Here is a 14,356-nt window from a genome sequence, read left to right as displayed (position 1 = left end):
GGCTCTCCCCCAACACTTGAGAGGCACTGGGGTGGCTGTGCTGCCTCCACCTCACCCTTCATCTCTTGCAGGCAGCACCTCACCTCCCAGTGCTCCCCAAGGAACAGTTCCTGCTTTTCTTTGCGTTAGTGAGGTTTAGGATGGAGATCAGGAAAGGTTTTTCCCCCACAGGGTGCTGGGCACTGCCCAGGCTCCCCAGGGAATGGGCACAGCCCCGAGGCTGCCAGAGCTCCAGGAGTGCTTGGACAGCGCTGCCAGGGATGCCCAGGGTGGGATTGTTGGGGTGGCTGGGCAGGGACAGGAATTGGATTCAATGATCATATTTGGTCCCTTCTAGCTTGGGATATTCTGTAATTCTTTGACCAGCTCCTTCTATTTTTGCTCCAAAACTGATACAATACCAAGCAAAGTGGACGCCCTCCAGGCATTCACCTCTCCAGGGCCCCCAGCACCACTTCCCTGGGCTCTGTTTCTTCTCCAGATGGGAAAGAGAGCCCTTACCAAAGAGCAATAATAGAAAAAATGCCAAAACCTATACAAGCAAGCTGGGTATGGCTGGGACCAGGGAGGATTACTGAATATAGCATGGTTTGTGGGAGCAGGGCAGATGCAGGTTGCAGTATTTCCCACCTGGCTATGGCTCAAGTCCTTCTGCTTGCAAGGAATGGGGGAGACAGAGGGGGCCTGGCTGCTCCCACCTGCATGTGCCCACCATTTGTCAGTGCAAGTCCTGCTCCACCACCCTCACAGGGTAGTAATTGTGCAGCATTACAGTGATGGAAAGTATCTCTGATCTGAGGTGGTTCCTCTGGAGGGGACGGGGTGGGCAAAGCATCCCAGGATGCCCAGGACTTGATGGCATGGGGTGAGTGCAGATGCTGCAGCATAGGAGAAATGGCAGCCAGCAGTGCCTGGGCTGCAGAGGAGCAGAGGAGTGGGACAGGTGCCCCCTCACAGACAAACCTTGGTCCCTGTGCCAAGCCATGGGCAGGGTTCTGCCAGGCTGGCCAGGGGAGGCTGCTTCCAGAGGGCTGGCAGGGTTTGCCTGTGGTTTGGAAGTGCTGCAAAGCTCAGCCGAGCCAGATGAACAGGTGCACAGGGCCAACCCCTGCCATGGTGCATATGTTGAGGAGGTACCAGCAGCAAAAGTGGTACCCTGGGTCTGGGGAGCCAGTTTCCGGCTCTCCCTCAGAGAACAGAGTTAATAATAAAATCCCTGATGCTGCTTCTTCTTTGGCTGCCCCTCCTTCAGTAAAGCAGAAAGCATTTCCACCCCTCCCTTATACAGAGGTGGATCTGCTGGGATTGGGAGCTCCTTAGAGGAGGAGCAAGGTCCCAGGTGCTGGCAATGGAGAGCTGCTCCTCCCAGAGAGGCATATAAATACATAGAGGTGTGACAAGAGAATTTGGACTTGTTTTTTCCTAAGATATGTCCCTTACCTGCAGCTCAGGTGCCTACACTCCTGCAGGAAAAAGGCAAGGCAAGGATCCTCTCAGTGGATGTTTAGAGCAGGCATGGAGCAGGTGGATGGGAACAGTGTGCTGTGGATTTGAACAAAGGCTTTTGCACCTACCACAGCGCTGGCCCAGGGCAGAGGCTGAGCATTGCAATGAAGGCAGATGCTCATAGAATCACAGACTGGTTTGGGTTGGAAGGGACCTTGAAGATCATCTGGTTCCAATCCTCTGCCATGGGCAGGGACACCTTCCACTAGACCAGGCTGCAGATGGCTCAGTTAATATTCAGGAGGCAAATCACTAACCCAGAGGCCAGGAACTACTACATCCTATTTAAACAAACTCCAGGATGTGTTACTAAATAACTCTTCAACCACGGTTTGCTTCTGCTGGGATGCAGCAGCCTCGAAATAGGCACAGAAATACCAGCTGCAGGTTGTGTCAAACTGAGCAGAGCCCTCGGCCACTGGCCAGTGAGTGAAGAGTGCTTCCATCCACTGCCAGCATCACTGCTGGACCCTGCGGGATGGAAAAGCTGGGAGGATGGAAAAGGCAGAGCAACCTTCAGGATTAATTCAATGGTGCTAATTGAAAAGTCAAATAAAGGATGGCTGTGCATTAATCCCAGTAATTTAAACAAAGCTGTAAACCATGAGCCTTTCTCCAATGAAACTGGTGAAGCAGTAGCAGCTAAGCCTCAAGATGCAAAAATACCCTCAAAATGAGGTGCAAGACATGCTTTTTGGCAAGCACAGCTTGATGAGTTAAGCTCCAAGCTAGTGACTTAATCCACCATTCAAGCTCCGTGGGCCAGATCCTGGCAGCCAGAGGCTGGGAGCAGCAGGGCTCAGTGTGTGGGCAGCAGTGCAGAGCTGCACCGTGCCCCCAGGCCTGCCTTCCCTGAGGCTGGGATAGGCTCCCTGAGCCAGCCCCCTCCACAGGTTATGTTGGGATGAGGAAGAACAGAGATGCTAAAGCTGCAGTGCCAGGATGGACCGTGCTGCAATGCGGGACCCATCAGGGGAAGCACTCTTGCCTGGGATGCTCATCCCATGGGAACGGGAGGGAGCAGTGTATTTTTGTGGGACTGTGGGAAATCCTGTTATGGTAGGACAAGTGGGCAGAGATTGGTCTGGAAGAGACCGAGCTCATACTCTGATGACAATGATTGGGTGTGCACTTAAGATGAGCAAAGCTGCCTTACTTACTGATCTGGGTAAAACCTCTGGAGTCACTGAAATCCACTGAAATCCACCTTCCACCGCATGCAGAGAGATCAGCTTAGATGGACTGGATCCTGATTGGGCTGAGATTTATGTCTGTCCATAAACTTTACACCAGGAACAGACCACTGGGGCCCAAGAAAGGCCCTGTGTTTCCAACAGTCCTGTGTCATGCCAAGACTCCCTTGCTTGCTGCCATTTGTTATGACAGCTGAGCCCCCAAAATATCCCCGTCAGAAAGATGTCCGCTTCTAGTTCTAGCCAAGATCTGATAAGGATGGAGCATCTGGTCCCCATTAGAGGCTGCTTGCTCTGGTTTCTGGCTGTGCAGGAGGGGGGCTCAAGTGCCATGGTGCTCCCACCAGTCCCATCTGGTGAAAATTAGGGAAACGGTAACATCAGGGGGCTGTGGGGGTGGGTGGGGGAGATGTTTTTGTTTTGCTTTGAAATCACATTCAGCTCTTACACTGATGGAGGCCAAGATAACCTCCTCCAGCTCACTGCCAGCCCGGCTCCAGGCAAGCATATTGGAAGGTCCTCCTCTGAGCAAGCATCTCCTTCCCACATCCCTCCATGTAGACAACCCTCAGTGGCTCCATCATCCAGTGTGACGTGATGGAGCATTCTTCTGAGAGCAAAGACAACTTTCACCCACCTCAGGTGTGGCTCGTCCCTAGAGAGACTGTGGTAGAAAGGTGTGGGGTCATCTTTTACCTAGTGTCTCCAGGAGTCAGGAGGGGCATCGAGGCTTATGAGCTTAGGAAACGTTGAGAAAACCAGCTTCATTCTAAAATCAAGACACGGTTTGTGGTTCGTGTAAAAATCCAGTGCTGGTTCAGCTCCATGGACTGAAAAGTCAGAGGTAAGGGAACAAGTGGAGAAAATGGTTTTTACTGCTGTGACTGGAACATCTCCCTGGAATTGAGGTGGGAGAAGATCTTAAATGAGAGCTGGTGGCTGCAGACACCTGTGGGAATTGCAGAGGCTCCAGGTCTTCTTCCTGAGCATCCTGCCTGTGCTGCTCACAGCACGTGTAGGGACACAGTTGGTCCAGACCCATGGGTCCAGCTGGGTCTGTGCTGTGCTAGCCCCAGCAACTGATTTCCAGTGGTGCTCTGGAAGGGTGCCCCTCCTCTTCACTGCTCTGGGACTGCACCTTGGGTCCAGTTTGGGGTTTGTGTTGTGCCTCTCCTCTCACATAATGATTTCTCTCTCTCCCACCCAGCTTGTGACTGCCACCCAGTCGGTGCAGCCGGCAAGACCTGCAACCAGACCACGGGGCAATGCCCGTGCAAGGACGGCGTGACCGGCCTCACCTGCAACCGCTGTGCCAAGGGCTACCAGCAGAGCCGCTCGCCAGTGGCCCCCTGCATTAGTGAGTGCCCCACGCCTTGCCCTGCACTCAGGGACCCCCACAGGCACTAGGGCATGCCCCTTGGTCCCCCGCTCATCTTGGATGGTTTGTGGTGGGTGGGAGGTTCAGACAAGAGGCTGTCTGTCCTTACGGATGTTCTCTGGGAAGTGGTCAAGTAGGACTCTCTGGTCACTTTCTTGGGTGACCTGGGCTTAACCTGCCCTAGTGCAGGAGGCTCTGGATGACCCCTTGGGTCAGTGCTTCCAGGTGTCTGAAACAGCTCTGCTGGGTCTCATCCTTGTTACAGCACATGCTCTCCTCACCCAGCTGAGCCCTGAGTGCAGTCACTTTTGGGGCAAGGCCAGAGCCTGTGGTCAGCATAAAACTGTGTTTATCATCACAGTGGGTTTGAATTTGACCCAAGTGGCAGAAGAACAACGTCCCACTCTGCAGCTTTTGCTGGGCTGCTGGAGCAGTGGCAGTGCAGGTGACTGGTGGAGCTGGCTCCTCTCTCTCTGTTCTTCCCCAGATTTGTGTTTAGAAAAGAAATTTCCCTAGGTTTTGCTGCCAAGAGTCCTGAGAAAGTGTTATTTTTTTCTTACATTTATCCCTGCACTGGGCAGCCTGAGGCGTGCTGAGATCAGCCAAGCACCTGTTTGATGCCCAAACTCAGTTCAGATGAGCTGAGCACTCGGGAAGCATCCATCCCTGGAGCACACATCCCCGTACAACTACTTAGAGCCCTTGGGGATTGCAGAATTCAGCCTAGCCCAATTTACTGAGCTCAGTTTGTGCATCCCCAGATCTATTCAATGGTCTGCAACGGTCAGGTCAGATTCATGCCATCATCTCTCATTTGTGACCAACAAAATCTCCTTGTGGCCCATTTTCAGAGGGCTTTTGCCCAGTTGTCATCCCCAGAGCTGGGGATCTCATCCTTAAGATACCTCTCCCTTTGTTTTCCAGAGATTCCTGCCATCAACCCCACCTCCCTGGTCACCAGCACAGAGGCACCTGCAGGTAAGTGCTCCGTGTCCCTGGCCGAGTCCATGGCCTCAGCCCTACCCAGAGACCTGGGAGCAGATCCCACCTTCCCTCTTCCTGGCACAGCACAGGGGAGGGCTGAGCTCTACCAAACCATTTGGCAAAAAATTATTGGTAAAAAATTTTGGTGAAAGATGTGACTGAGATTTAAAATCTTGTGTATTTCTAGAAAGGAACTGACTAAGATTGATGGACTTTTTCAGGAAAGGCCTCCTCCATCGCCTCCAAGGAGGAGAGCAGGGTTGCAGCCCAGTGGGGCCTCTCCATGCCTTAGCAGCTAAAGGCAGGGATTGTGGCACATGGCACCAGTGGGTGCCTAGGGGCTGGCTTTGCTTGACCTACTTTTATCAGCGCCCGTGCAAGAGGTTTCTCCTGAGTGTCCTTGGCCTCTGCAAGACCCCAGCTCTCTGGGAGGTGCTGGGGCACAGGGGGTCTGCTTGATCTTAGCCAGGCTCTGGGGCCCCTATGCTGGGGCACAGGCTGCCAGGTCTCCCCTTGGACATGGTGACATGGTGCATGGGTGACAAGGGTCTGGGTATGAGCTGCTTGTCCTGGCTGCACGGGGTGATGGGATCATGGGTAATTGGACCATGGAGGTACCATTGTCACTGATGTGGTCACCCAGAGGGAGGTGACAGCTCCATTGACAGACTGCAGGCCTTGCACAGGCTAGGAAGGCATTGCTGCCATGGTTCTCAGAGCTTCTCAAGAGCTGCCCTGGTTCCCTAGACTGGAGTGGGAAGGTTGACATCTCAGCACAAGCTGCAGGTTCACTTCTGCTCCTGCAGAGGCTTGGCTGGGGTTGGGCACTGCTGGGTGGGTGCACGGATGCTCCTTGTGCTGATGGATTAGGGTCCTTCTTCCAGTCTGGCCAGGGACCAAGGTCCCACCCAAGTGTCCTGTACTCCCTCTGTGTCATGGCACGTCCCAGTGCCACCAAGTAGTGCTGTGCCAGCCCCTGGATCCAGTGCCACCATGCTGAGCCCTCTGAGTGCTGCAGAATGCATCCAGCAGGGTAAAGAGGGCTGTAGCAGGGCTTTCCTCCCTCCCCTCCTCTTCCTTCTGCAGTCCCCTCAGCACTGCAGTGTGGCTGTTCCCAGCCATCCCAGGTCTATCCCCTGTAGGGATTTCAAGCCAGGTGGAGGGGGAAAAGCTGGGAAAGAAGCAGCTGCTTCCCTCCTTGGGCCACCCCTCTTCCTGCTGTCCCCAAGAGCCTGGTCTGCCCCTGCATTCCACTGTGTTGAACAGACATCCCAAACAATCCTCCTCTGCATCCCATGGCACATGCTCCTGTGAAGACAGCAGGGGCCCCTCCAGTTCCTCACACCCATATTTAATGAGCAACTTCCCTGTGCCCAGTTTGGGGTACATCTATCCCAAGGAAGCCTACTCCTTTCTTGGAGAGCCAGTGCTCTGTTTGTATCCATCTCCCCACCTCTCCTTACCATGACCACCTTGCCTTGGCAGTGGAAAATGCCAACAGCTTCTTCTCAGGCTGGTGTGTGCCTGGGATGTGCTCTCCAGGCCTCTGGGAACATATTCCAGGATGGCCACTGCAGTCCTGTGCATGAACTCGCTGGCTGCAGGAGAGCCAGGGACGAGGTGTATTGAAGAGATGGAATTTTTGGCCCCTCACAAGGCAGACACTGAGGGGCTGGAGCATGGCTAGAGAAGGGAAAGGAGCTTGGGAAGCGTCTAGAGCACAAGTCTGATGAGGAATAGCTGAAGGAGATGAATTGGCACAGGTTGGAGAAAAGGAGGCTCAGAGGGGACCTCTTCTCTACAACTCTCTGACAGGAGGGGGCAGCCAGGGGGAGGTCAGGCTCTGCTCCTAGGGAACAAGTCATAGAACAAGACGAAACAGCCTCAAGCTGTGCCAGGGGGAATTCAGGTTGGACACCAGGGAAAATTTCTTCCCTGCAAGGGTTGTCAGGCAGTGAGCTAGGCTGCCCAGGGCAGTGGTGGAGTCACAATCCCTGAGAGTGTTCAAAAAGCGAGTAGATGTGTCCCTTTGCAATGTGGTTTAGTGGGCATGGTGGTATTTGGGTCAAGGTTGGACTCGATAGTCTTGGAGGCCTTTTCCAACCTTAATGATTCTGTGTTCCTCTGGCCGGAGTACAGTGTGTGGATGGGGATGGAGAAGGGAGATGCACAAGGAGGAGCCTGTAGCTCCTTGCAGAATGGTGCTGGCTTAGCACACGTGGACCCCAAGGAGTAGTGCTGAGCCTGGGAGCTCTGCACAGCCTGGCACCCCACCCAGCACCTATGGGCACTGCTGAGCCCTCACAGCCCTGCCCCTAGAGGCTCTGGAAAAGAGGATGTTTTCAGGACAGTGAGGAGCAGCCCTGCCTGGATCTGGCAGAGGTTTCACTCCTCACTGTGGCAGAGGGGGAGTGATGAGACCTGCAGTGCACATCCTGCCCGATGGGAAGATGCTGAGCTGAAGTGATGGTACCACTGCTGGGGGGAGCTGTGTGGGACAGGACAAACCACCCCCACCTCTGCTGCTGCCTGCCCTGCCCACCCTGCTGGCTGTGAGGGGAGAGCTGAGAACATCCAGCTTTGGGAAAAGGGAAAAAAAGGAGGGATGGAATGAGAGATTTGGCCGGTTTTATTGCCAACAGAGAGTGCAGTGTGGAGCAGAGTTAATCAAGGTGACTCCCTTCCAATGCTTTATAAATAGGAACAGTCTCACAATGATGTCTGTGCTGTTCAATTGCACAAAAATAAACAGCACTGTCAGAGAGCTGGGTTGATTGCTCTGTTTTAGCAGAGTGAGTCTACCTCAAACTGCCTCCAGTTTATCTGTGGGTTTGTTGGTTTAAGATTTCTAGCTTCTGGCTCAAATATCCTTAATGCAATGTAGCTGCCTCTGCCCAGAGCTGATGCTACTGGAGGATCAGGGGACCCAGTGGGGGTCCTGCTGTTCCCTCCGCTGGGGGGATCAGAGATGGGGGTGATGCTGCCCTGGCTGCACTGCCAGGGTTACCTGTACCTGGTGTGCTTGTCCTGCAGACATGGCTGCCAGTTCTACCCACACCCTGCCTGCTCCCTGATGCCCCTCTGCCTACATCCCTCTGCCCCAGGAGCCCCCAGCTGTCCCTGAGCAGGGCGTTCCCCAAGGGGCCCTCAGCACCTCAGGCAGCCTCCAAGCCCCTTCTCCCCCCATTTCCCCACCTCTCACCCTGCCTCTGGCAGCAGGTGCTGGCTACAGGAACAGGAGGACATTGTTCAGGGCTGCCATGTTCAGGTGCTGGGCTTCCTGCCTTCTCCCCATCCTCCTCCATGCTGGGGTTCAGTCCCTGGCTGTGTCCAGGCTTTTCACTGACATTGCCATCTTCTGCATCACTTTTCTCAGCTTTGTCCTGCCTTTTCAATCTTCCAAAGCCTTTGAGGTCCAGCTTTGATGTCTGTGCTTGAGCAACTGACTGGCTTGGTGATGAAATGTCCTGGGTCCACTTCTCATAATTTTTATTACTATTATCTTAAAATATTTTCCACTTAGTGAAAAAAAAATAAAATCCATGTTCCCCATTAGCAGAATTAACAAAACTCGTGGAGTGCAAAACAAGGCTTTAAGGGAATTCAAAGTAAGCAGTAAAAGATTTGCAGCCATAGCACCTGATTAAGTTACCTCTCTCTTAAAACAAAATATTCCTTTTTTTCAAGGAGAGGAGAAGTAAACCAGATGTGCAAACCTGCCACCTCTCACACACGCGCTCCCCCACGGGGATGGGGAATGCCCACACCAGGCCAGTGGCTCTGGTTCTCAGCTGCCTCTTCCCACTCTGCACCTGTAGCATCTCCCAGGGATGCAGCAGTGTTAGAGCTGGGGCTGTAACACATCCCAGTGATATCTCAGTCTCAGAGATTGCTCTGCAACTTATCCCAGACATACATCAGTGCCAGGGATGGGGCTGTAGCATATCCTGGAGATGCAGAAGCATTTCAGGGTTTGTGGGTGCACTTTGTTGCCATGGGCTATGTCAGGTCTCTGCTGACCCCCAGCCCTTCTGTGGAGCTTGGCTGCCCAATCCAGCTGCACAGACACAGCAGAAAGGCCGGTAAAGCAGCTCTTCTCCCCACTGCCCTGCGAAATGTGTAAAGCCATGGGCTCTCAGGGCCTGTCTGTGAGAGCAACCCCATCGGGCACACAGCAGCCCAGGGAGGATGGAACCACGCTGCACAGCTGTCTTGTGATCGGGACTGGGTGGCTCCTGAGCAGAGCCCTCCCATGGCAAAACCCTGCAGGAACAGGACAGGATGCTCAGGGAGAGGCAGTCTGGGGAGGTGCAGGCAGAATCCTTCTGCCCTGACATCCCTAGCCACTTTCCAGCCACAGCACCCATGTCTGCCCCACACCCAGGGATGGAGGAGGCCATGTGCTCAGGGCCAAGGAACATAAATGTTTCCAGTTATTTGGACATTTTTTCCTTCCCAGGTTTCTTAGATAAGGAGAACAGGACTTGATTTTACACTTGAGGAATGTTCTTCCACAGCACAAAGTCGTGGTTTAAAAAATCCCTAAACTAATCCTAAATTGTTAATTCCCAACACCATTTTCTAGCTCCTTTGAATCACAGTGTTATGCTGTTAATCATGAGCAGGAGCCCAGGGCAGTTACAGAATTTCTTTCTGCTTTTCTTTCATCCCCATTGCCAAGGGAAGGGGGTGGCAGGTTGGCTGAAGCTGCCTCACAGCCTCCTCCCACCACAGATCACCCCACACTCCACCAGCAAAGCACCCATCACCCCAGCCCAGGCCACGCTCCAGCCAAGCCCCCAGGCCATGCCACCCTCCACCCCACCATGCCTGGTGTCCATGGGCAGGCCTGTGGCAACTGCTGCCAGGGGCAGGATGGTGTCTGTGCCCCTTTGCCTGGGGAGGAAAGGGGCTCATGTCCTGATGGGCGTGCCCCAAAATAAGGTGGGGGGCTCTCCCCAGAGTCCCTTTCATGGAGCAGGAAAGGGCAGAGTGGTGTGTCGGGTTGGGCCTGTGGCCTGTCTCAGGGGGTGCTGCGGGCTCTGGGATGGGGCTGTATCCCAGAGAACACAGCAGGCTGAGGCTGTAGCACATCTCGGGGAGACAGCAGGGTCCAGGCTGAGGCTAAAGCACATCCCAGGGATGCAGTGGGTGAGAGCACCTTCAGTGCCACTGCCAAGGACTCCAGCACACTCAGCAGCCAACCCCCCATAGGGAGAGGCTCTGAGCCTCCCCTGTAGCCACCTCGGCAGTTTCAGGGGAGGCAGCAGGGCCAAGGCAGCTCTGCCAGCCCAGGCAGAGAGAGGCGCAGTGTGGCAGCATGGGGGGGCTGAACTGAGAATCAGAGCTCATCCCCCTCTGCCAAGAACTAGCTTCACGCTGCACTGCTTCTATCACTGACAAATTTGGAACAGGTGGCATGAAGTCCCAGATAAAAAGGAGCTGGGCAGAGAGGAGAACAGCAGAGCCCCGGGTGAGTTTTTGCTCCTGGGCTTCTTTCTTTCCTTGTTTCTCCTCCTCCCCTTGGCACAGGGTTCTGTTATTCCCCGTCTTCCCCCCAGAGCTTTGCCTCCATCCCCAGTGATCACTGTGGCAACCCACAAACAAAGACAACTTTAGAGGCTGCTGGCTCTGTCCTGGGACTCGGGGCCAAACCAGAGGGAGAACCTGCAAAAGGCAGAAAAAAGAAGAAAGATGGGCTCAGAAAAAAACATGCCATTTGGAAAGAGACAAATTGAGATGTTCAAAGGAAGATGGCAGAGTAAAGAAAGGAGAGCAGGGCTGCTTTCGGCAATTGTTGGGATCAAAGGCTTTGGGGAGAAGGAAAGAGGCATTCCCTGCCCTCCCTCTGCTTCAGATGCAAATCTGGGGACTTTATAAATGCTCAGAAAAAATCTTCCTGGAGGATAGGAGCCTTAGGGGACAACAGAGTGGCGGAGGACAGCCTGGTGGCCTCCCCAGCCCCTCTGGAGCAGCCTGAGCAGGGGATGCCTGGGCAACAGGAGTGATGTGGTAGAGCAGAGCCACTTTCCTCACCTGTCTCCTTCCCACAGCCTGAGTCCCCTTCCCCACTTGTGGGACCTTACGAGGTCCCTGGAGGGGCTGTCCCCTGAGGGTGCTTCCCACCACTCTGGCCCCTGAGAGCAGAATCACTCTGAGGATCATGACCCCCTTGGTCTGGTGTCACACCTGCCTTTGGATGTGTCCCCTGTGCGGCTGACTGTGGGACTGGTGCCAAATCCTCTTTTCCCAAGAGGAAAGACATCCTCCAAGACTGCAGAGTCACAGCTGTTCTGTTGACTCTCCTTAGCCATAGCCCCTGCCAGCTCTCCAAGGAGGCCACTATCACCTCACTTGCATTCCTCCCATCCATCTCATTCTGTGTCTGGAAGGAATTCCCAGGCTTCCTCCACTACCCCTCTGTTGACTTACCCTGCAGGACACCATCACCACAAGTGAGAGAGTCTTCTCAATGCATGCAAGGCCACTTGGTTCCTCTTCCCAGCTGATGTGGTATCAGCCATTCGTGCTGGTCTTTGAGCTCACAGACCCTGTGAGGTGCCAGGGGAGCAGCTGGACTCAACAGACCCCTGTCCCCAGCTCAGACCCTGGCTCAGGAGGAGTCAAGGACCCACCACCTTCTGCCAGGCTGGGTCTTGCTGCTGTCCTCTCCACCCCACTTGCTCTTCCCCGTGGTGGGATGAATCCCCCCAGGCCCCTCAGTGCTCAACTCACTGTTCTTCTGCTGCAGACTGTGACTCCTACTGCAAACCAGCCAAGGGCAACTACAAGATTAACATGAAGAAGTACTGTAAGAAGGACTATGGTAAGGACCTTCAACCTCCCTAAGACATCCTGGGCTTTGGCCCAGAGGCAGATGAGGGCTGGCTGTGGGTGGGGCAGATGAAACCATCCAGGGGGAGTGAGACACTCAGACACTCCCTATGGAGAAAGGTCCCCAAATCAGCCCTCCCAAAGTTGCAATGGATGAGGCAGGTGGGGCTGCTGGGAAAGGGCAGTTCCTGTCCCCAACCTTCCTTTGGGGAGCAAGGCAAAGCATCCCCCATCACTGTGTCTCTCCCTTTTTACCCTCAGTGGTCCAGGTGAACATCCTTGAGATGGAGACAGTGGCCAACTGGGCCAAGTTCACCATCAACATCCTCTCTGTCTACAAGTGCCGTGACGAGCGGGTCAAGCGCGGTGACAACTTTTTGTGGATCCACCTGAAAGACCTGTCCTGCAAGTGCCCCAAGATCCAGATCAGCAAGAAGTACTTGGTCATGGGGATCAGCGAAAACTCCACTGATCGGCCCGGACTGATGGCCGACAAGAACAGCCTGGTCATCCAGTGGCGGGATGCCTGGACACGCCGCCTTCGGAAACTGCAGCGGCGGGAGAAGAAGGGCAAGTGTGTGAAGCCCTGAGGGGTTTGCACCCACCCTGTCCCCCATGTCCAGCTCCAGCCCAGCTGGGCGCTGCCAGACTGCACCCACAGACTCTGTACATATACACAGTGTGAATGGACTCTTTGTCTATAGTGTATATTTTGGCAATGGTTTCCTGTTGTGTGCGTGTGCACGGTGGGTGTGTGTGTCAGTCCTTTTCTCTAAGTGTGTATTAAAAATAATGCAGTAATGACAAACCTTTAATGAGGAGCAAAGTGGAGCAAGGTCCTGTGGGTGCCTGTCACCTGAAGGAGCTTGAAGGGGATTGGTGCCCTGCTCCAGGCATTCTGGAGCTCATTTTCAAGGCTTTTGTTTTCCCTTTAACACAGTTGTCTTCTGCCCAGTGCTGATATCTCAGCTGACAGCTCTCCCTTCTCCAGCATCCAGGGTATGGTTCTTCCTCACTCTGGTCTGCTGCCAGACCTCTCTCTGCCTTTCTCCTTGCCCAGGAAGAACAGGAGGGCAGAGTCTTCTGTCCCTCATTCCGATGTGTGGGCAGGCTGAGTGGAAACTGTCCAGTGCTGCGGAGTGTTCAGCCCCAGGACCTCCATCAAGAAGGACAAATGAACTTTTACAAGGCCTGATTCCCCGGTGACCTTGGGCTCACACGGACCAGTGCTGCTGGCTGGGGCAGGACCTGTGCAGTGCTGCAGTGCCATAGGGAGAAGCCAAGCCCTGGCAGTGTGCTGGTGGCCACTACCAGGCAGGACTGTGTCCACCAGGGAGAAAGGGATAGACTTGGCAACTCCTGGTTGCCACTGTCTTGGTGCCTAGTCCAGACAACCCAGTGAGAAAGACCTGGACACACCATTTTCCCCTCCCATGTCCACCTGCTCCATCTGAACCTGAACTGGATTGGCCAGCCTGACCAGAGCCGTCATGTATAATCATTCATCCACCCAGATCTATGTGCCTGTATTCTCACCTGGTACCAACTGACATAATTCCACCAGTTTCTGTTGAGATGACACCAAGTGACCATCTGCCTTGGTGTGCATCTTCAGAGCTGGCCAGACTGTATGCTCTCCTGGGAAGAATTGGCCTAGGTTGTCCAAGGAGATGCACAAGGCAGAGGTGACAGGAAGAGAGAAGAGTTTTCATTGATCCACCTCTAGGCTTTTATATCTTCTTCACCATGTATTAGTCTCTGGTTAAACAGACACCAGTATCTTCCCATGTTGAGATTGTAGAGGCCTTGGCTTAATAAATACAAATAGAAATAATAGGTGCTCTGACAATAGACTTTCCTTTCCACACAAACCTTGCCTTGCTTATTGAACGGCTCGGTGAGGGGTTTGTAGCCTAGTGGTCTTCCGTGACACTTTGCCCTTTCCAGTCCACAGCAGCTTGTGTGACTCCCCATTCCAGGATGGTGCTTCTGGGCTTCAGCATCCCAGGGTGGTGCTGGAGCTTCCAGCTGAAGAGACTAGTAGAGCACTGTTGGGTTTCAGGACAAGGGAATTTGGGGAGTGAGGATCTAGGCCCTGGGGATGTCTGTGTGGACATGCAGGTGCACTGGTGAAGCTGCTGGAGATGCTGGAAGTGACACTTCAGAGATGTAGAGGGCCTGCAGTGCCATTGTTCAGGTCCCATGGGTACTTGGGTGCCTGCAAAGGGCATAGGCAGAGGTGTGGGGAGGCTAGAAGCTGAGGGGTAATGGGTGGGTGGGACCACTTGGGCTTGGATGAGCTGATATTATCCCCCTCCCTACACAGACCCTCTTTCCTCCTCTCTGAGCTGAGGGGACCCTCCCATCCCTGGCTACTCTTGCTGGATTGTCACAGACTATTGGCCTCTACCATGAGATGACTCTTGATGTAGTTGGGCCACCCAGTTCTCCTCTTCCTCCC

At 54.1% G+C, this 14,356-nt stretch overlaps 1 protein-coding gene across 2 annotated transcripts in view; it reads left to right on the top strand.

Moving 5' to 3' along the window:
• Positions 1 to 13,834, top strand: part of NTN3 (netrin 3) — a 32,948-nt gene extending 19,114 nt beyond the window's left edge. For both annotated transcript variants that reach the window (XM_038150915.1, XM_038150914.1), the window contains exons 5-8: positions 3,907 to 4,056; positions 5,002 to 5,055; positions 11,813 to 11,887; positions 12,157 to 13,834. In XM_038150915.1, the coding sequence (XP_038006843.1) occupies positions 3,907 to 4,056; positions 5,002 to 5,055; positions 11,813 to 11,887; positions 12,157 to 12,485 (608 nt within the window). In that variant the 3' untranslated portion in view covers positions 12,486 to 13,834. The remainder of the gene's footprint in view (positions 1 to 3,906; positions 4,057 to 5,001; positions 5,056 to 11,812; positions 11,888 to 12,156) is intronic.
• The last annotated feature ends 522 nt before the right edge of the window (positions 13,835 to 14,356 follow it).

This window comes from Motacilla alba, chromosome 14, assembly GCF_015832195.1.
Source record: "Motacilla alba alba isolate MOTALB_02 chromosome 14, Motacilla_alba_V1.0_pri, whole genome shotgun sequence".
Lineage (NCBI taxonomy): Eukaryota > Metazoa > Chordata > Aves > Passeriformes > Motacillidae > Motacilla > Motacilla alba.
Note: the sequence above shows the minus strand (reverse complement) of the source record. Positions and strands in the feature narration are given on the sequence as shown.